Source organism: Akebia trifoliata, chromosome 7 (assembly GCF_017979445.1).
Source record: "Akebia trifoliata isolate Shusen 1 chromosome 7, ASM1797944v1, whole genome shotgun sequence".
Lineage (NCBI taxonomy): Eukaryota > Viridiplantae > Streptophyta > Magnoliopsida > Ranunculales > Lardizabalaceae > Akebia > Akebia trifoliata.
In genome coordinates, this window is record NC_141381.1 from 600,212 (window position 1) to 624,389 (window position 24,178).

A 24,178-nucleotide genomic window follows, 5' to 3' on the forward strand; every position below is an offset into this window, starting at 1 on the left:
TTTTGTACGGTCATTAAGATCTTCCATGCATTGTATGCAATGCCACTTTGCCCATTCATGTTATATTATACTAAAATGTAGCATGTGCGAACACACATGTATCAGAAGGGTTTATTTGCAATTTGAGATATTTATTAAAGATTTATGAAAATTATATAGTAAAAAACGGATACTTTTGTAATTTTGAAAATTGAGCACCGTGATTATACCGTGGGTTGCGATTTCTTGGGTTTTCCCCAAAATGATCCAGATTACATTAAATTTAAATATAAAAGTGGGGGCATTTATGTCCACTCAATTTTGGCTTAACATATCTTCTTTTTATTGTTTGCAAACGCCTATTAAAAGCCAGCCATATGGATGCTCCATAGGAAAATGTATTGAAACTACTTGTTACATGTGAAAACATTCTGCTCATCAGAAATATTAGTTGCATTAGCCCAACGAACTTCTTTGGATTTGAAATTTCAAATCATATGTTCTCAGAAAACTTGTTTTTGTTTTCCTGATCCATTTGGTTCTCAGAGAAATGGGAATCAAAACAGGATTTTGTGTTCTTGACATTATCAAAATCACATTAATTTTTGAAAAATTGCATCTATATTATTCATAATTGATTCCAAAAGAAATGGACTTAGTGATGAAATTCTAGTAGAAGATTATACCTACTTAATTGATTCCAAAAGAAATGGATTGATTGGATCATCAATACTCGATGGGGGTGAGTTTTGATTGGTTTGCATATCATTGATTGTTTACAAAGAGTTATGGCATGATACAAGATACAAGATACAAGATACATAGGTTTGATACTTCTTTTCGAGAAAAAGATTTGTTGTGGAGATTACCATGAGCTTAGACCTACGTATTTGTAATACATAGATTGTTTTGTCATTACATGGAGTGTATCATTCCATTTGTTTTAGCTCATAAAGAAAAATATTTATGAATCTTTTGATTCAGTATGAATTCTAAATCTTACAATTTCTCACACTGATTTGATTTTGACAACATTGCTGCACACATGCATGGGGTATTGTTCTCTTGATGTTCCTTTCATTGCTTATTTATTCATCTTTATAAAGGATTATGTTTAATCTCTTGTTATTGGTACTGGTGAAGGATAGCCTAAGGAATGACCCCAGATACAAATTTGTCAAACATGAAGAAAGAGAGATTTTATTTAACGAATATATATCTGAATTGAGGGTTGCGGAAGAGGAAGCTGAACGAGCAACAAAAGCTAAAAAGGGACGAGTCAGTAAGCACATATGTTTTGCTATTGAACTGTTTGGAATGGGTTATACATTGAGCAACTTAAAGAGCACCAAGTTTCACGAACACCCATGTTTTTAAAGGGCATGTGATCACATGCCAAAAATAATTGCCTTTTACTCATGTGTAAAAACCATAGATATTTTTTGTAAAAAGGTTTTGTTAACTACTTAATAGATGCAATACATAAACCATGGAATAAGCATATGGGGGTATTTTGGTAAAAGAATGTTTTTTAAATGGTATTTTTGATACAAAATCCAATTTTCTATTGCACTTTAGGGCAAATGTTAAAAAGGCCCTACGTAAAATTTGAGATGACAATAGCATTTGTCTTCCAAAGAAGTGAGTTAATGTTTTGCTTTCTCTTCCTTTTGCACATACGACGAGGTTAGTTTTTGTATTCTTTAGAGAAGAAAGATACAATAATGGCATTTGAAAAAGAGAGAGAGATGGAGAAGACTTGACTTCAATGATGTCCATCTCTTTTTCTTTTGCACCGATAGTGGGGTTAGTTTTGATATTCTTTAAAGAAAGAAGGAAAAATAATTGCTTTAGAAGGGAGGAAAAAAAAAAAAAAAAACAGATAGAAAGAGAGACGACAGAGGCGACCTTGACTTTAATGATGTCCATATATTTCTTATCACATATGTTATTTATTTATTTAAACAATCAAGAGCTTCTTGTTTTCTTAAGGGTGAAGGAGGAGAAGTGTTGAGTGTATATTTTCCTCCACTCTCGAATGTGTCATACCCCAGTCAAACCCTCTGACCCTCTTATACTCATTGTTCTCTCCATCTCCAACAGATTGATCTTTTGGGGTAAATGGTTTGTCAACAAAAGTTGGGCGCCAATAAAAACTCTCTAGATTTAGGATTTAATATGAGCCTAATCCTAATTGTAAACAATTGTTGAAGTTGTTTGAATGTCTTATAACGCTTTGTAATAACTTGAACCAGACGTTTATGATGTTTGAATGGCGTGTTTTAATCTTTGATAGGGTGATAAATAATTTAAGAAATTCGGGTGTAGTAAGTAAAAGATGGGATGCCCAACCTTTTTAATGTTGAAGGTAAGGTACCCAAGATTTTGATTGTTTAGTGAATGGGGTATCATCTTGGTGAAACATCAATTGAGAGGGTACTCATCAATCCTAGAGGCATACTTTCATTGTTTTCCTCATTTTTTTGCTAGGTAAAGTAATGGACTTGAGTGATTTCCGAGCGTCAAGAGACAGGAATCATAACCAAGAACCCTGTAACAGAGACCAAGTTATGAGCAAATATTTTGGAACACAATAGAGTTGTTTACAAAATTATAACCATAAAGGTTTATAGTTTGTACATTATTTCAGAGTCGAACAATGTGACAGAACTTTAGAAAATAAAATTGAAATTTTGTTTCTGACCTAGTTGTTGCTGCTGCTGCAATCTCTGTTGGGGCTCATGTTGCCTTCTGTAAAACTATTGAGTTCTCCAGTTGTTTGCAAATCTTTACACACATACCAAAATTATCATTATTGAGCACTTCTAATTGTTAGGTTCATTTTTTATTTATTTACTTTTGAGTCTTTTCATATATTTATATGAAAAAAATTCCAAAATGGCTTCACTCTCAAATTTCAAAACGTTGTGGGGAATTTTCAAAATGTTGACCAAATAATATTATTGACACGGGTTATTCACTCATGATTAGTAAGAATGGTTCAGAAATAGTAAAAATTCAGATGCAAATAGAAGTTCTCTCTCTTTCCCTTCTGTTTTGTTTGGTTTTGTTTAGATTTCTATTTGTTAGATTTAGGATTTTATGTGAGCCTGATTCTAAATGTAAACAACTGTTGAAGTTGAATGTGTTATAATTCTTTGTAATGTTGAGGCAATAACTTGAATCAAACTTTTGTAATTTTTGAATGGTGTGTTTTAAATTTTAATTTTTAATTTTGTTGTGATAAATAAGGGAAATACTGAAGTAACATTGAAATTAACATCATTTCAAACATTATTGATGTGGATTTGGGTACATAACCATAGATACTTTTTCATCAAGATACGAATGAGAAACATCTATGGTTATGTGCACACCAATGTTTGAACTGATGTCAATTTCAATGTTACCTTAGCAAGACTGTAATAAATAATTATGTGCACTTGCCAAGTCAGCCACATACCCAACCACATACCAAAAGTGCATGCATTCATCACAACCACAAGTAAAAGGATTTACAAAATAAGCATGTGAGGGTATTTCGGGAAAAAATTATTTTTAAAAGGGTATTTTCGGTACAAAATCCATTTTCAAAGTGTATCTATTGAACTTTAGTTTAGGGCACATGTTAACAAAACCCTAAGTAAAATTTTGGGTGCCAATAGCATCTCTCTTCAAAATGATAAAGGTGAGTTAATGTTTGAATAATGATGAATGCACACGGCTGATGTGGCAAGGGCACAAAACGCATATCTTTTTCTAGTGTATCCCGATGAAAAAGATCTATGATTTTGTGCATTTATCATGTTAGCTACGTACCCAATCTCATACTCAAACCACGTGCATTGCTTTCTCTTTCTTTTTCACCGATAATAGGGTCAGTTTTGGTATTCTCTAGAGAAAGAAGGTATAGTAATTGCTTTAGAAAAAGAGAGAGAGATGAAGAAGGCTGAACTCCAATAATGGTGTCCATCTCTTATCCCATCTGTCATTTATTTAAACAAAACAAAAGCTTCTTGCTTTCTTAAAAGAGTCGTGCTGGAGTGACCTCAAGGTGGATATGGGACTTCTTGACGTGAAAGTGGATAGGAACCATGTATGCTTTTTCACTCCTATCTCGATGAAAAGTATCTACGGTTCCCATACACTTTCATGTCAATAAGTGCGATATGAGATTCTAGTCTGAGGTCACTTCAATATTATTCTTCTTAAAAATATATTTTTTAAAGGGTGTGTGAGTAAAAATCATATATATCTTTCATCGATATACAAGGAGAAGCATTTATGATTGTGTGTACACCAATGTTTGAAAGGATGTCAATTTAAATGTTACTCTAACACGATTCGATAAATAATTTAAGAAATTAGGATGTAATAGGTAGAAGGGTTTTGTTAACAACTTAACGTATGCAATACGTACACCTAGAAATAAGCATGTGAGGGTATTTTGGTATAAAAAAAATTTTAAAAGGGTATTTTTGATACAAAATTCAATTTTTCAAAGTGTATTAAATTTCAGTTTAGAGCACATGTTAACAAAATCTTTAGTAAAATTTCGGTTGCCAATAGCATCTCTCTTCCAATTGAAAGAGGTGAATTAATGTTTGAATAATGATGAATACAGAAGCTGACGTGGTAAAGGCACATATTTTTCTAGTGTATTATATGATTATGCACTTACCACGTTAGCCACATACCCAATCGCGCACCCATCCAAACCTCATGCATTGATTTCTCTTTCTTTTGCACACCACAGATAGAGGGGTAAGTTTTGGTATTCTTTAGAGAAAAAAGGTACAATAATTGTTTTAGAAAGAGAGAGAGAGAGAGAGAGAGAGAGAGATGTAGAAGACCTTGACTCAAATAATGTTGTCCAACTATTATCTTATCATTTATTTAAAGAAAAAATTCTTATTTTCTTAAAAATATTTTTTTAAAGGGCATACGAGTACGTAAAAATCATAGATATTTTTCATCGAGTTACTACGAAGGAGAAATATATATGGTTACGTGCACAGCAATGTTTTTTAAAGGATGTCCATTTCAATGTTATTCTAGCACAACTAGACTCGATAAATAATTTAAGAAATTAGGATGTAATAAGTAAAATAGTTTTATTAATGACTTAATGGATGTAATACGTGAACCTTGGAATAAGAATGTGAGGGTATTTTGGTAAAAGAATATTTTTTAAATAGTATTTTCAATACAAAATCCAATTTTCTATTGCACTTTGGGGGCAAATGTTAAAAACAGCCCTAAGTAAAATTTGGGGGTGACAATAGCATCTCTTCGTAAGAGGTGAGTTAATGTTTTGCTTTCTCTTCTTTTGCACGGACAACGAGGTTAGTTTTGACATTCTTTAGAAAAAGAAAGATACAATAATGGCATTAGAAAAAGAGAGAGGGATGGAGAAGACTTGAGTCCAATGATGTCCATCTCTTTTATATATATATATATATATATTTTCTTTCTTTTGCATCAACGGTAGGGTTAATTTTGATATTCTTTAAAAAGAAAGAAGGTACAATAATTGCTTTAGAAAAAGAAAAAAGAAAAAAACAGAGAGAAAGAGAGACGACGAAAGAATTGATTTTATGTCCATATATTTCTTTATGTCATATGTTATTTATTTATTTAAATAAACAAAAGCTTCTTACTTTCTTAAACCTCAAAGAGCATTGATTTTATCTGTTTCTTCACATAATTAAGAGAGAATTAATGGAAGAAGTCGTAGCAACCATTTTCCTTCGGAGATTAAATTCACTATTACGTGAGGAGTCCAAAATATTTGGTGGCCTAGAAGATGAAATCCTACTTCTCAAGTCCCAAATTTCACATCTAAATTCTCATATCCAACCTTTCCAGAGGGAACTCGTTGAAATCGGTTACTATAGGCCTAAAGAAGATGGTGCCACGTCCAACATACTAAGCATCGAATTGGAAGAATCGATTCACAATTGGTTGGTTTGGTTCAGAGAAACCATCCATGACGCGGATGTTTGTGTTGAGTTATTCATCATTCGGATGAATAATGATAGCAAAGATGGGTTGGACAACTCAGATCGAATAGTGGCTGTTGCTCTGCTCGGATGTGAATTGAGAATTATCAACGAATGTCTCATTGAAATTCTGGATGCCAAGTCTCAACTGGATACCTCAATTGCGTCGTTGTCGATCGAACATAGTGCTATTATTGATGATGAAGGTGAAAATTCTTTTATAAATAAATTTTTTACTTTACCGATAGACCTTAAATCCTGCTTCATTTACTCTTGCTTTTACCTTGGAGATTGGGGTAGTGATAAAGGCAATTTGGTTGAGCAATTGATGGCCGTAGGTCTAATTGAAGAAATTCCAGGAGAGAGAGTGGAGGATATTATCGAAGGCAATATAAACAAGTTAATTGAACTAGGAATGGTTCAAGTTCCAAGAGACAATCGGCCCGACCTTCTTGATTGCTCTGTTCCCAAGCCATATCATCACTTTGTTGCAGCAAGAGTTGAATATTTGTACTATACAGATACAAATATCCCTCTCAATATTCATCGTCACGTACGTATCCTTACTGACCCCAACGAAACAACATCCTTGTTGGAAAATATCCATATCTCATCAATTCGATCTCTATTTATTTATTTACATTTCATGAGCTCTCCTTTGAATCCCTTGGAAATGAAATTATACAATTTCAAGTTGTTGCGGGTGCTGGTACTTCATTGTTATGAAAGTAACATTATAATAGAAGAAGTGGGAAATCTGATACACCTAAGATATCTATATTTGAAATTTCAAAATTTAGAGAAGCTTCCAGAGAATATAGGCAATCTTCGAAACCTCCAAACTTTGAATATTGATTGTTCTTCGTTGAAAGAAGTACCAATTCAGAATCTCTTACAATTAAGGCACCTTAAAATAAACAGATACAATTTTGGGGAGGAACGAACTTTGGCCCTTATAGGGATAAGGCGATTGACGAACCTCCAGACTTTGAGTGGTTTATACGTCGGTGATGGCATTGCCAGTGAGTTAAGTAACTTAACCCAAATCAGAGAGCTTGGAATTGTTCAGTTGGGGGAAGAAGATGCAACTGCAAGTGAGTTATATGCTTCTATAATGAAGATGACTGGACTTCTCTCCTTATCTCTATCAGCAACAGCCTGGGACTACTATTGTGACAACGAAGAAGAGTTGCTACCTTCTTTGGAACCATTCTTGCCTCCACCTCTCCTTCAAAAGCTTCATCTAGTAGGGTGCTTACAGGAAATGCCTGATTGCTTCAACTCCATGAAAAACCTCACTAAATTAGTTTTAAAGCATTCTAATCTATTGGAGAACCCAGTTACTGTCCTTGAGTCTCTTCCTAACTTGAAATTTCTTGAATTAGATTACGCCTACACAGCAAGGTATATTGGTAGAGAGTTCTGCGGGTCTGGTGGGTTTCCTACTCTAGAGACTCTCATTATTAGATCCAAATCTCTAATTGAATGGACGGAACTTGAACAAGGATCATTCCCAAGCTTGAAGTTCCTCTACCTTCATTGTTTGAGGTTGAGAACTCTCCCCGAAGGTTTGCAATTAATCACCACACTCAAAAAATTGATTGTGTTTAGTTGTCACAGTGATCTTGCACGGAAGTTGAGTCCTGATGGAGGCCCAGAGAATTATAAGATCAAACACATCCCGAGGACGACATTTTGATTAGTAAAATTCTTCCCTTTTAGATTTTATTTCTTGAGAACATGTTAATCGATAGTGTAAAAATGGTTGTTATTTATCAAATATTTATCAACTTATGAATTGTGGTTCCAGTTGCTTTCTTTGTGTTAAATATATAGAGATGTTGGATGGTCTTTATGTATGAATGAACTCTTATACAATATAAATTTCCACTTGATAGGTCGTCTATAGAAATTTATCAAATGGGACTACATTTTTAAATCCCATTAATATGGAAAGACTAAGCATTGTGAAGCATTTCTTTTTATATTTTAAATTCATTAGAGAGGTCGAGATAAATTAAGAATGCCATCTCGGTCTTGGAGGCAATCAATGATATAAAGTCAAATTGAATCATTCATGATCTGGGATGATTCAACCGATATTTTGAAATCTTGGTGAAGCTTTTGAAAACTCAGCCTAATTAACCCACATAATTTCATATTTTATATTGTTTTCTAATACTTTAAATGGTTGTGATCTATATAAGATATGATTTTGTGGTTAAGCATTTGTGCATCTGTTGAATTGAAGTACCTTCTAATAGATGATAATCATTTAAATATACATACATACATCAATAAACTTCGAATTCGAATTTGAGCATCTGTTGTGCCCCTAAAATTAATGCACATGGGTAAGGAGTATTTAGGGTATTTTAGTGTAAAAGCTTACCATTTTAAAATTTAAATATTTATCACATAATAAAAAACAGGGATGGGTAAGTATTTTGGAACGGGCACTGTCCCAATTATTCAATCACTCTAGTAATTCTAAGTACAAATCTGATTTAACAAACAAACTAGTTTGTAATTCAAAATTAAAGTTAAATCATATAAAAGGAAAATGAGAAAATCATTAAAAGATGAATGAAGATAAAAAAAAATCTGTTGATAACAGTGGTCTAACCAGAGAAGAAGTCCCAAATATATATATATATATGGGAAATGTTCTGCAACAAACATTTTGGCAAAACATTTATCAAAACATGGGTTAGAGGTTTTGGAATGGGCTGATTTTTGGTGGGGATGATCTCTACGGTGAGGAGATCATCATCACCAAAAATCAGCCCATTCTAAAACTTCTAACCCCGTCAAAAATAGTTTACAAAAAGTGGACGATCCACAATTTTTCAACTTGTAAACTGGGGCTAGAAGTTTTGGAATGGGCTGATTTTTGGTGAGAATGATCTCCTCGGTTTTTCAAAAATGTTTGTCAAAATGTTTGTTGCTGAACGGGACCCTATATATATATATATATATATATATATATATATATATATATATATATATTGATATGAGTTTTGTTTTCTTTTCTATAAGTACCACTAGGGTACATAGAGAGACATAGGCCGAATCTCTGATTCCCATATTTTCTTTAATAGTTGAGAAAAAGTCGTGCATTGGCAATTGTGTGTTTATTGGAAAAATATGTTTTAGGAATTAAAATGAACACCATACCGGAAAGAGAATTTTGACATATGTTGCGCACGTTTTGAAAAATATCTCATAACAAAATAAGTCATGATTAAGAAATAATAAAAATCAGGGTGCCAATAGAAACTCTCTATCTCTGTTTTTTTATTTTTCTTTTTTAGATTTCTATTAGCTAGATAAAGGATTTTATATGAGCCTAATTCTAATTGTAAACACTTACTGAAGTTGAATATCTTATAATTCTTTGTAATGTTAAGGTAATAACTTAAATCAAACTTTTGTAATGCTTGAATTGTGTGTTCTTACATTTAAGTATGTTGTGATAAATAAGGAATATGTTAAAGTAACATTGAAATTAACGTTTTTCAAACATTACTAACCTGGATGTGGGCACAAAATCATAGGTGCTTCGAATTGAGATACAAGTAGGGGTGTCAATGGATAGTCGAAAATTTGAATCCGATTAGAATTTGAATTCGAAAAATCGGATATTATCCGAAAATTTCAGATATCAGATTCGAGTTCAGATAATTTTATATATTTGAATCCTTATCGGATACGAATTCAGATATTAACATTTCGAATCCGATAATATCTGATTCGAAATAATATATGATATATATTATTTTATTTGATTAATTTTTTGTATATATAATATATATAATTTTATTTTATTTTATTTATTCATTACATAAATAATATAATATATAATAAAAAAAATTTAATAATGAAAAATCAGTTGGATAAAGAAAAATTATGTTTTTTTTTTATATACAAATTATTCGAATTCTAATAGGATATTATCCAATATCTGATAAGATAATCGGATTCGAATTCAAATTCGGATATTAGATAAAAATTTCGGATTTGGATTCGGATATTGCTGCATCCGAACCGATAAGCATCCGTTGACAGCCCTAGATACAAGTGAGAAGCATCTATGATTATGTGCATAGTTAGTAATTCTGTATGGCAAAAAATCATTACGAGATTATGGTTCTGTGTATAGTAATTTAATTATTACGAGATTATGGCAAAAAATCATTACAAGATAAATTTGAGTACGATTCGAAATATACATTTAGTAGTTTGTTCAACCAATTGTTCATATTATTTATTCAGAATGAATATTATGAACAGCCTAGGAAAATGTCTACCCTCTTTGGTTACATTCATTTAATAGGATCAACTTTGACCTAACCGATCTGTAGGACTTGTCAAATAATGTCTTCTTACCACTCTGATTCATGCCATTTAAATCACACCAATACAAGCCACCTGTGTCTCGTTCTGCCCATCCATAAGACCAAAATGTCTTCAACTGTGGCATTAAAAGGTGAAACGATGATTTGAACAAAACCAACCAATATGATCATGTGGGTCATTGACCTACACACTTCAGAGTGATTCCAATGATTTGATGAAGGGATTCATTTTTGGATGACGACAGATATTGGTGTAGATGTTATATGTGAAAGATAATCTCTTTCTGAAATTTCTGGCCATGTCAAATTAGGGTTTCAAGTTAATGGTATAATAGACAACCCAAATTTTTTTCAGCTGAAATCACATGATTCAAGATCTCCAAAGCTTCTTCATCTTCTCGATCTTCGATCTTTCGTTTCAATGGAGATTTCAAGGCATCGATTAACTCAGAATCCGACTCCATTAACTCCAACAATGGAGATTCTTTGTTCTTTATCTCTCTCTTCTACTTCAACTATGGAAATCGGATTTTCAGTTCTCACAGGAAAAACACAGAATTTCCCGATCATCAATGATGTTGCTGTTAGAATCAGAACTCCAGTCGTGTTCTTGATCTTTCAAATTACAGTATTTTCTTTTCAACTTTTGGATTGAAACTGGAAGAAATCAGAACTCCAACCCCAAGTTTTCAATATTTTCTTGTCACTGAGCTTTCTACAACAAGATACATCCAATGACTGTAGACATGGAAGACCATTTCCAAGAGAAATCAACCCAGCATTTGTAATACCTGCAACGGATAAATATGAATTGACATGTTGTCAATGAAAAAGTCCTTTAAAAAATAACTCACATGGGGAAAATGTGGATTCATTGGAAAGTATCGATGCTTTTAGAACATGTAGGCCTTAATAGATATCAGACCTGACTACCAATTCAATGATCCAGAGAGTATTGGAGGCGCCTTCTGTACGAGGCATCATTCCGATATAAGAGAGAGCACACAAATATATCAAACTCCATGATGTAACATGTAAGAAGCATTTTTTTCGAACAATAACTTTAGTTTATCAGCTGGCACTGGTTTAGTTCTATATCAAACATTTATTTATCATCTGGTTGGCCTCCAGTCAATTTGACTTGTGAGCTAGGGAATCAAGGCTGCATGAACTATAAATATATATTTTTTATATAGGTTTAAGGCAGGGTTTTGATCCCAGGCACACAGACTTTACCACCTCACCCAGGTGACACAATGCTGCATGGAACTATAAATATATCTTTTTTATATAGGTTTAAGTGGGGAGAAGGGGTTTTGATCCCAGGCATACAGACTTTACCACCTCACCCAGGTGGTAATAATGGAAATACCCTATGATCTAATTAACCATTATGAGATACCTTCTCAATATCAATGCTCTCACTCCAAGGTGCAGACAGACAGGAGGAATAGAGTCACCCTCCTGAAGAGATGTGTATGAGATACCATTTCAAAAGCAACATTCCCATTACTGAAACGGTTCAACACGAAGAACAAAAAACCTTATTTTTGTTTTGATAAGTATAAAAATTTTATAAATACCAAAAGAGAAGAAGAGTACAAAGGAGGCCGAGATCGCTCCCAGACAAGAGAAAGCACGGAAAAGGAGAAAAGCAAAACTTAAGCAAAACTAAGAGTAACAAAAAACCTTATTGATAAATGCCAAAAGGAAACCTTATATAGTCTTTCATTTAAAGGCATAACTGAGCTTGTAATCCAATTTCATACGGGACAGAGAAATCTCCTTCCACATTCAGCCTGCAGTTGGCGTATGACACAACCACACGTCAAGCCTCAGATGACTATCTTCTATACCACAAAGAGTAAAATGTCCTTTGGAGGTTCTTATATGTTACAAACATGCATGCTCACCCAACACACACCCCATATGGAGGACTGATATGGCCAACTCAGACCATATCCATCCAATAGACATCAATCTGTCATGCCTAACTACCTAGTGTTTTTTTTTTTTTTTAAATTTTTTTATTAAAAAAAAAAAGTTGATGTGTTCCATCCTCGGTGCCTTCTTTATTAAGTTGTTGAACACAACCATAGTTGTTTGATAGTATCCCCTCTTATAAATCGACCTATATTTATTAAGTTATTGAAGAGCTCTGTGATATATGAAATGTTTTCTTTTACATCTCATATTTCTTTCCTTATTTTTGTTTTAAAAATTTATAATTTACAATAACTAAAGCACTATATTATAATAGAAATATGTGGACTTTTTTTGTAATATATATTTGGGGATTTTGTTAGACATTTCATACCTATGTTGAACACCGACACATGTTTTCGTGTCTTCGTAACACATAAACACTCAAGATGGCTCTGTTTTGTCCTAAATCGATTAAATCCAAATTCTTTTTATCTCCCGGTTGACCTATTAGAACCATCAGCTTGCATATTCCTTCTAATTGGGGCTGTAACGGCTTCATTGCACATAAAAAAAAAAACCATCTCAATCAGCTTAATTTATTACCCATTGGACCTACTCCTACATTTTCTTTAATGTGTTAATTTTTAATTTTATCTTTCCTAATTTTCCACTCAACATCCTCATCTTTGCAATGCTAAATCTTGCACGTGTTTCTTTGTTGCCAAGTTTCTTCTCTATATAGCATAGTTAGTCTTACCATCGTCCTATAAAAAGTTTCTTTTAGTTTGATTTAGATGCATCGTTCAAATAGTATTCCACAAGCAATACTATTTGAATTAACCGATCTGTAGGACTTGTCAAATAATGTCTTCTTACCACTCTGATTCATGCCATTTAAATCACACCAATACAAACCACCAATGTCTCGTTCTAGCCATCCACGAGACCAAAATGTCTCAGCTGTGGCATTAGAAGGTGAAACGATGATTTTAAACTTCTTGACCGAATGTGGTATGCCTTAGCAAAGTTGTTAAACTTATGTATAATTTCTGGTCATTGGACTCAGTAATGGCCAAATTTCTATGCAATTTTTATCCAAGTCAGAAAGTGACCAATAGGTGACTTGGATATTGTTGAAGTGATGTTCAATGAGTTCTTTGTTAGGTCTAAGTTCCATTAAATTGATATGTTGAACTGTATTTTAAGTGGATCCCCGACTATTGAACAAGGCCTTAGTGATGGCTGTCGCTATAGGCTAATACAACCGTTGCTATATCCCTATTTTCTGGAAAATGTTTTGCATGTGAACAATTAAATGTTTTGCATGTGAAAAATAAGTTTGTGGAGAAAATGTATTTTTTTGCTGCTTGCTTACACATTTACCAACAAACTTTACTGCCGTCAGTATATGCTATTTTCTAAAAATATATATATAAAATAATTAAAATCAATATATTTTGATGAATGCATCCACACAATGGTCTCCTGATAATCAATATAATTAAAAACCCTGTTTTCTGTTTTAGAAATGGATTCATTTGCAAGCACATACTAGTCTAAACAATGGTCTCCTGATAATCCACCAAGGGAGAATGGCACCATTCAGGCTGTCTACTAGGAGTGTTGAATCCATCCCGCCAAAGACCCTCACCCCAACAAGATTGAATGTCTATAATGCCTTTAACAAGGCTAAACACTCGGTCATGTTGTTGGTTGAACTACCAATAACCCCCACACACAAATTCACCCTTGTCATTTCTCAGGATAGCACCCCCAGCCGCACTACCTTGATTGAAATAAGACCCATAGCCAAAACGTCGTCTTCTCGATCTTCTAGTAGAGAGATGGTCCAGTCTCCTCGTCATAACCAACGAGAAGAATGTTGACAAAGTATGGATTCTGAAAACATAGTAGAGACAAAGATTAACAATGATTTAATCAGAACTAGTCGAGGGTCAAGTGTTTTGTGGCCAATAGGGCCAAGTGCAAGTGTGCTCATAAAGAGATTCAATCCACAACAACTTCGAGAAGCAAAGTGGAAAATGAGTACAAAGGCATTTGCAATTTCATTGAGTGAAAGTTCCCATGTGTGCAACACCATTAGGAATCATTTTCTTATGATGTGTCATCAGGTTACTTAGTAGAATGAATGAGGGTGATCATGTGTGGCCCTGTCATCTGTGACCAATCAGGAAGAATGATTGTGATCATCGTGTTCAAGCCCATATGTCCTCTACAGTTGAGCATGAGAGCACGAACAATCAAGACTTACATAACCTCAACGATAAATAAACAATAAAAGAAGAAACATAGGAGTTTTCAAATTTAATCTATTAAAACAAGAAACAACACTAAGAGTGAAGCAACTCTAACTTGAAAGTCATCGCACCATTTTATGAATAAAAGAAGAAACAGAGGAGTTTTGAGTTTTTTAGTTCAAGGGTACCTATGTTTATACAGACAACGTCTACATGAATGAAGTCTGGGATTTCTTGGAGAAAGTGAAGCATGGCGGGTGATACACCCACGCTAACATTGTATTGGCCATCAGATCCATTGATACGAAGTTTGTGATGCATTGGATCAATGGTGATCATTTTTGTACGGTCGTTAAGATCTTCCATGCATTGTATACAATGCCTCTTTGCCCATTCGTGTTATATTATACTAAAAGGTAGCATGTGCAAACACACATGTATCAGAAGGGTTTATTTGCAATTTAAGATATTTATTAAAGATTTATGAAAATTACATAGTAAAAAAAGGATACTTTTGTAACTTTGAAAATTGAGAACTGTGATTATACTGTCGTGGGTTGCGATTTCTTGGGTTTTCCCCAAAATGATCTTGATTACATTAAATTTAAATATAAAAGTGGGGGCATTTATGTCCACTCAATTTTGGCTTAACATATCTTCTTTATATTGTTTGCAAACGCCTATTAAAAGCCATCTGGATGCTCCATTGGAAAATGTACTAAAACTACTTGTTACATGTGAAAACATTCTGCTCATCAGAAAGATTAGTTGCATTTGCCCAACAAACTTCTTTGGATTTGAAATTTCAAATCATATGTTCTCTGAAAACTAGTTTTTTTTTTTTACCCTGATCCATTTGGTACTCAGAGAAATGGGGACCAAAACAGGATTTTGTGCTCTTGACATTATCAAAATCACACTAATTTTTGAAAAATTGCATCTGTATTATTCACAATTGATTCCAAAAGAAATGGACTTAGTGATGAAATTTTAGTAGAAGATTACACCTACTTAATTGATTCCAAAAGAAATGGATTGATTGGATCATCAATACACGATGGGGGTAAGTTTTGATTGGTTTGCTTATCATTGATTGTTTACAAAGAGTTATGGTATGATACATGATACATGGGTTTGATACTTCTTTTAGAGAAAAGATTTGTTGTGCAGATGACTATGAGCTTAGACCTACATATTTGTAGTACATAGATTGTTTAGTCATTACATGGAGTGTATCATTCCGTTTGTTTTAGCTCGTAAAGAAAATATTTATGATTCTTTTGATTCAGTATGAATTCTAAATCTTACAATTTCTCGCACTGATTTGATTTTGACAACACTGTTGCACACATGCATGGGGTACTTTTCTCTTGATGTTCCTTTCATTGCTTATTTATTCATCTTTACAAAGGATATGTTTAATCTTTTGTTATTAGTACAGGAGAAGTATAGCCTAAGGAATGAGCCCAGATACAAATCTGTCAAGCATGAAGAAAGAGAGATTTTTTTAACAAGTATATATCTGAATTGAGGGTTGTGGAAGTGGAAGAGGAAGCTGAAGAAGCAACAAAAGCCAAAAGAGACGAGTCGGTAAGCACACATGTTTTGCTATTGAACTATTTGGAATGGGTTATATACTGAGTAACTTAAAGAGCACCAAGTTTCAGGAACACAAGAGGTGTCTCTAGCCTGTACAACCTTCAAGTAGCTTTGCGAAACAATTAGTGCCAATTGGCGGAAAGAGTTTGATTATATATCACCACATTGTTACATTTATCTTATCGAACGTCTTTTGTACTTCATATCATCTTTTCAAGGGAACTTTTTCACAATGAAAAATTCTCTCATTGAAACACTTTTTTTTTTTTCAGAATTAGAATAGTGCCATGATACTATGACTGGCATTGTTCAACAAATTCTCTACGGTAGAGAGGGGATCGAATGGTTTACGAAATAAGCATGTGAGCGTATTTTGGTAAAAAAAAAATATTTTTTAAAAGGTAATTTCAGTACAAAATCCATTTTCAAAGTGTATTTATTGAACTTTAGTTTAGGGCACATGTTAACAAAACCCTAAGTAAAATTTTGGGTGCCAATGACATCTCACATCGAATTGAAAGAGGTGAGTTGATGTTTGAATGATGATGAATGCACAGGCTGACGTGGCCAGTTTTTAATGTATTATGATGAAAATATCAATGATTTTTTGTACTTACTACGTCAGCCACGTACCAAATTGCACACCCAAACCACATTCTCTTTTCCTTTGCACCGATAACGGGATTTGTTTTGGTATTCTTTAGAGAAAGAAGGTACAATAAGAGAGAGAGAGAGAGATGGAGAAGACCTTGACGTCAATAATGATGTCCATCTCTTATCTCATTTGTTATTAATTTAAAGAAAAAAAAAAAAAGCTTCTTGCGTTCTTAAAAATATTTTTTTAAAGGGCATGTGAGTAAAAACCATAGATATTTTTCGTGGAGATATGGGAGAAGTATATGTGGGTACGTTCACACCAATGTTTTTGAAAGGATGTCAATTAGTTATTCTAGCACGACTTGACACGATAAATAATTTAAGAAATTGGGATGTAATAGGTAAAAAGATTTTATTAATGACTTAACGGATGCAATACGTAAACCTTCGAATAAGCATGTGAGGGTATTTTGGTAAAATAATATTTTTTAAATGGTATTTTCAATTCAAAATCCAATTTTTTGTTGCACTTTAGGACAATGTTAAAAAGGCCCTAAAATAAAATTTGAAGTGACAATAGCATCTCTCTTCTCTTCGAAAGAAGTGAGTTAATGTTTTGCTTTCTATTCATTTGCACGGACAACGAGGTTAGTTTTGGTATTCTTTAGAGAGAGAAGATACAATAATGTCATTAGAAAAAAATGAAAAAGATAAAGTAGACTTGACTTCAAGGATGTCAATCTTTTTTTTTTTTTCACTGAGAGTGGGGTTAGTTTTGATATTCTTTAAAGAAAGAAGGTACAATAATTACTTTAGAAAAAAAAAAATAGAGAGAGAGAAAGAGAGACGATGGAGACGACCTTGACTCTAATGTTGTCCATATATCTAATAATTGCTTTCTTAAACCTCAAAGAGCTTTGGTTTTACCTGTTTATTCACATAATCAAGAGAATTAATAGAAGAAATCATAGTAAGCATTTTCCTTTGGAGATTAAATTCACTATTACGTGAGGAGTCCAAAATATTTGGTGGCCTAGACGACCAAATCCTACTTCTCAAGTCCCAACTTTCACATCTAAATTCTCATATCCAATCTTTCCAGAGGGAACTCGTTGAAATTGGTTACTTCATGATTGAAGATGAAGAAGATGGTGCCACGTCCAATATAATAAGCATCGAATTGGAAGAATCGATTCACAATTGGTTGGTTAGGTTTAGAGAAACCATCTTTAACTCTAATGATTGTATTGATCTACTCATCATTTGGATGAATATTAATAGCAAAAATGGGTTGGACGACTCAAATCGAATAGTGGCTGCTGCTTTGCTCGGATGTGAATTGAGAATTATCAACGAATGTCTTGTTGAAATTTTGGATGCCGAGTCTCAATTGGATACCTCAATTGCGTCGTTGTCGATCGAACATAATGCTATTATTGATGATGAAGGTGAAAATTCCTTTATACAAAAATTTATTACTTTACCAATAGACTAACTATGGTTTTATGCACACCAATGTTTGAAACGATGTTAATTTCAATGTTACTCGATAAATAATTTAAGAAAATGAGATATAAGTAAAAGAGTTTTGTTAACATGTCCAATACACCTTGGGAATTAGCATGTGATGGTATTTTGGTAAAAACATATTGTTTTTGGTACAAAATCCAAATTTCAAAGTGTATTTATTACACTTTAAGGCACAAGTTACAAGTTAAGATGACCTTGAGTAAAATTTGGAGTGCCAATAGTACCTATCTTTGAAAATAAGTGAATCTTTTACCCTTGTTGGCAATATCCCATTTTATTCTTGAAAAATTCATGAATTTTTCAATTTTTTTTTTAAGTAATATTCTCTGAATTTTTGAACTATTTTGAATAATTCATGTACTTTTAATTAAAAAAGAATAAAACATATTTTTTACGAATTTTTATAAAATTCGATAAAAAAAAATGCTACTATAACACAAATCGACTTTGAAAAGACTGTACTTTAAAATTTGGGAGAAATCCACTTTTTTATGTGATAAATGTCTCTTTTATCTTTTAAAATATAATGGCATGACCTTCTACATTTATTTAAAATTATATCTTAATTTTTCAGATTGATGATGTGTTTTTTGATTTGGATTTTTTTATTATAAATCAATGAAATAGTAATCTCAATGTCTTAATTACCATCACTAGTATATCAACTTACTATTATCGAATTGTATGGCGCATATTTTTCATTTATCGAATTTTTTTACCAAAATTTATGCCGGACTTTTGCAATCCAGAATCGAATAGAAAATTGAAGTACTGAATTTTTGCCGTATTCCGAACTGCTAACAAGGATCTTTATTCGCATGTCAATAAGTTGTTAACTAAAGGGTATAATTGTCATGGTGTGTGGGTGTCCGCCAACCCTCGTTTTCCATCGCCGAAACTCTGTTGTCCTCCCAGAACCCCTTTTGTTATTCAAATCGTTCGCTGGGCCGAAGAAACCTCATTTTTATTCGATTTCGAAGTCTAGAACGCCGAATTTATGATCAAATCTCCTTTGTATTGTCTGCAGATTTATCTTTAGGTGAGTGGATCGAACTTTCTTTCTTTAATTTAATTTAATTATTTTTTTTTGCAAGAATTGAGGATTCTTTGGAATTTGAATCTCATCCAGGAGGTTGATTTTACGGTTTGGTTTTTTCTTCTCTCTTGATGTACATCGAATCGATCGATCGATCGATCGATTTCAGTGTATATTGTTTGTTGAAATTTGTTTCTCTTAAACCTTAACCCTAATAAATAAATAAATTAGAATTTGAGAGATCGGGCGGTGTCTCAAATTGTTAATCGACATTATAAATTTCTCAAACCAGATGTATTTGTTAAATTAAATTGTCCCAATAATGTATCATGTTTTACGGATCAGAAAATAATATATATTTCAGGAACTTATGTTGTTGCAAAATTAGAATTTTGACTATATTGCTCTGCTCAAGTTATTATTTTTGTTTTGCCCAATCCAAACTTGGTTACTATTTCAAAAAAAAAAATAGCAACGAAGTTTGGATTCTGAAAATTATTTCGTATGTATGGGTCAGTTCGATTAAATTCGGATAATGCACAAAAATTTGGGAAATTTTCAGGTGGAGGAATAGGCTACAAAAAATTCAAGTAGAGGGATAGATTAAAAGAATTTCTGACTATTTTGAAAAATCGGTGAGTTTTTTTTTTCTCTAAATAATTGATGACTTATTAAAAAAATTGCGGATTTTTGCAATCAACCCATTAATCATTGATTTTTTCAATGAAGCCCCTCTTTCGCGATTTTTTACTATACCAAGAACCAAAGGTCTCATTCATGGTTTAAAATTTCATCTCGTTTCGTACGAAACATTTCGGAATTTTAACTTGCCAAGAAGAAACATGCAACAATCTAATGATCCTTCAATGTTTCGTTTGTATCGAAATGTTTCGTCCGAAACAAACTGAAACAATCCTAAAAACCCAAATAAAGAAAAAAAAAAAAGGAAAAAATTGGGAGTGATAGATCCAAGTAAGCTCTTTCCCTCCTCCTCCTCCTCCTCCTCCTCCTCCTCATTCTTCTTCTTTTTCTGGTTCTCTTATCTGGTTTGATGTTTGAGAAATGAGACTTGAGAGTGAAATCATGTTCTCAAGACTGACACAGTTATACAACTCCCCTTCACATTTTGTAAATATTTAAGATACCACTGTTTTTAAACGAATGGCATGCCCCTTGACTTAGGTATCTTCTGAAAGACCTCTATAAATGCTTAAATTTATGTCTTGGAATGTTTCTTATGTTTCAGAATATTTCGATAATGTTTCGGTTTTTAAAAAAATTGAAACAACGGAACAAAACGAGATTTTAGACCTTGGTCTCATTTATGCTATTTTTATGAGAATATCGAGAAGTATAAAGCCTCCATCATCAAGCTGTCTTTAGTTTTCAAAGATTTTAAGGTCTTTATATTTGAGAAATAATTCGTTAGTTTTTTGAGTTATTTATCAAAAAAATTTAATTTAATTTATAAAAAAAAGTGTGCTTAGATCATTAACAAGTTTATTTAGCTTGTTAGGTTCGGTTCTCATTTTTTTTTACTGTATGGACGGGATAGGCTTCATATATAGTGGGTTTCATGCCAATACGTATATAATGATTTTAAGTGATGTGTTTCTTCTGTGTTTTTTCCTTCAAATTATAATACAATAACATCCTTTATGCATTTTAAGCTAAGAAGTGTTTGATATTTCCAGAAATCAGTGCTGGTTATGTTTGCTGTGATTTCATGAGATTGGAGCATATTTGTTGACATGGCAAACTACTTAGGAAGTGGAGTCCTGTTAAATGGTTCTGTATATGTTTGTAACTTGCCACATGGAACTGATGAAAATATGCTAGCTGAGTTTTTTGGCACTATTGGGCTGCTAAAGGTAGGGAGTCTGACCAGGTAACAATTTTAATCCACACTTGATAATAAATTTGATAGCCTTTGCTGTGGATTGTCTATACCTGTAAAAGCTGATAGTGTTGATGTTTCTTTTTCAAATTAAATTTTGTACCTTGCAGAAAGACAAAAGTACTGGCCACCCAAAGATATGGTTTTACGGAGACAAAGTCACGAATGAGCCAAAGGGAGATGCAACTGTCACATATGAGGATCCACATGCAGCATTGGCTGCCGTGGAATGGTTCAACAACAAGGATTTCCATGGGAGTATCATTGGAGTATTTATAGCTGAGTCAAAGAATAAAGATGATCAATTATATAACTCGGAGAATCAAATGAATCAGATGGAAGATCCAAGTTTGGTTGGTGATTTTGTTGGGCAAGAGAAATGCTAGTGATATGAATGAGAGTGGAGGAAGAGGTAGAGGTAGAGGTCGGGGTGATGCTTCAGGGAAAGCATGGCAACAAAAAGGAGACTGGTTGTGTCCAAATTCAAGGTCTGTTATGTGACATTGGTGAGCAGCTCTTTCTTGTACATCTAGTTTTAGACTCTTTTGACTATTTTGTTGTGTTATATATTATTAAGAATACATCAGGGGATTCTGTTTCATTTTGCTAGCAGTTGTTCCAATTTAAACTTCTCATTTCGTGGTGTGTGCAACCATTGTGGAAGTGCTCGGCCTGTTGGTGTCTCTGGTACCGGTGGAAGTGCTGGTGGTCGTGGGAGGGGTCGTGGAGGTGATGAATCTGGGGGTTGTGGCCATCCAGTTGGTGCTCCTACAGGGCTCTTTGGTCCAAATGATTGGTCTTGGCCAATGTAAGATTAATCTAACTTGTGTTCTAGTTTGATCGTTTGCATGCTTTGTGGGATTTCTGGAAAGTTTCGAAGGTTGATATTCATAATTGATTCTATCAGCTCATTTTTCTGTTTTTTTCCCACCTATTCATTTATATATGTCTAGAAGGTGACATCTTTCCTTTTGGGCTTATTTAATAGAAAAAAAGGGGCTGTGCCTTCTGGAGATGCTTTGCCAATGTGCTGCTACTATTCTTTTGTGCCTAGATTTTACAATTTATACATTATAATTGAATTGTGCATGTATCATAGGGCTAATGTTGAATTATGCAAGGTTGTGTAGTGAGTCAATTATATGATCTTTATAGATATTGTTGACACCCAAAAAACATTATAAAAAAAATATTAGTGTGTGCTTCTTAGGAAAATTATTTTCTTAATGAGGCAATTTTATAAGACCTTATAAGTTTAAGCAAAGATACATAAAAATCATAACCGTTTTACAAAGATAACTACACTATTCATAGAACCCTTTTTTGGTTGAGCTAGCCATATTTCCAAATTGAAGCTAGAATCTAGGACAATGTAATATTATAGCTCTATAATATTTTGATAAGTAGCATCATAGAGGTTAGAAATTTGTAGGTGAAGGCGTGATTCGAACATAGATCATGGCATCAATACTCATTGACTTTACCAACTTAGCAAACTATATGAAAAATGTTTTACATAAATCTTTGAGTTGACTGAAAGTTCTTTTGAGAATGAATATGCAACACAACATAATTTTCTGCAAAGAAATTCTACTAAAAAAATAAAGAATACATCGGTAGGATTAATATTTTTCTTGCGTGGTATAAATTCAAATACCGATGGATTATAAATACATTAAGACTAAAATAATAAAGGAAATTGCAAGGAATAATAGTACTTGAAAGAAGATATTGACCTGAAGTGGTGAAGGTATGTGCAAAAAATGCATGTTTCTTGTCATCCTAATTATGGGTCTTTTTCGACATATTTCAAAGCTCCATAGGGTTGACATAGGGGCACATGTTGTTCCTTTCCTTTTTTATCAGTGTTATCAAAAGGGGCAAAAGACACTTGTCTAGGTGTTGCCATGCAAGGCCAAATCGTTTCACCTTCTCTAGGCTCTCCATTAGGTGTTGAAATACAAAGTTGTTGACTTCTGGCCATGTCAAATGAGGGTTTCAAGTTAATGGTATTATGGACAGTCCAATTTTTTTCAATTTGTGATCCTCTCTTGGTAAGGCTAGATATGTTGGAATTACCTCTTTGTTGCGAGTATGTTCTCGATGGTGAAGAGATGTTGGTTTTTTTTGTTTGTTTTGTTTTGGAAACACACATGATTTTGGTGTGCTTTCGTTGATTGTTAGGATAAATTAAAGGAAAGGGAGAGAGAAATGAAGAAGCGGAAAGAGAGATGAGCAAGAAATGGAGAGAGTAAGATTGAAAGTTCGCAGAAAGGAGGCAGTTGCTTCTTATTAAGCTTTACTAGTAGAAATAATTAAAGATCCTCAGGTAGTTTCCAAATCTTATTTGGTTAGTTCAATAATGTTTGGTGGACCGTGCAAACACTTGTGAAATGGCATTAAATACCCTTCTTTTTTTGTGGTTTCACACAAAACTGGATTCACACCACACTTATTCTCTAGAAGTCTATTACTTCAAATTAAATCTCGTATTTTGGCTAATAATGGTAACAAAATTCAAATTTGTTAATTATTCGGTGGGGGGTTCAATTTGGTTAGTTCGAAAATAATTCGGGAAAGTTACGTGAAAAATCGGCAAAATTCTGGAGATTATACAAAATATGTTTTTGGGTTTCTTGCCAAAGCCCAACATCTTCAAACCCTCTGAAAATCCTATAAAAAATGAAAATTTTGGAGGTGAAGGGTAAAAATATTCCCGTGTTCCCCATTAATTGAGGAATACTCAATTAATTCATCAATTTGCCGATTTAATCAGTTAACCCCTAATTTGGAGAATTTTACATTTTTTTTGAAAAATTCGGAGAGCTTTGTGACTATCTAGTTGAATCCCAAGTTTCTAGTTTCTTGGTTAGTACCTACTTTGAGTTAATTAAATATAACTTTTGTGCCTGCATATGCATTTTTTAGGCATCTTGGACTGAATCAAAGCCTAAATTGGAGAAAGATCCCCAAACGCGTGCAATTAACTCTGAATT

The 24,178-nt window shown here is 33.3% G+C and overlaps 1 protein-coding gene and 1 pseudogene across 2 annotated transcripts in view; both read left to right on the forward strand.

Moving 5' to 3' along the window:
* Positions 1-22,221, forward strand: part of LOC147397833 (transcription initiation factor TFIID subunit 15-like) — a 43,025-nt pseudogene extending 20,804 nt beyond the window's left edge. The window contains exons 9-11 of the transcript XR_015179597.1: positions 20,980-21,156; positions 21,293-21,670; positions 21,796-22,221. The product of XR_015179597.1 is annotated as a transcription initiation factor TFIID subunit 15-like (transcript). The remainder of the gene's footprint in view (positions 1-20,979; positions 21,157-21,292; positions 21,671-21,795) is intronic.
* On the forward strand, positions 5,701-7,680 carry LOC147397834 (putative disease resistance RPP8-like protein 2). Its single transcript, XM_086448879.1, has one exon. The coding sequence runs from the start codon at positions 5,701-5,703 to the stop codon at positions 7,678-7,680; it is 1,980 nt and encodes a 659-aa protein (XP_086305005.1).
* Positions 22,222-24,178: the final 1,957 nt, after the last annotated feature.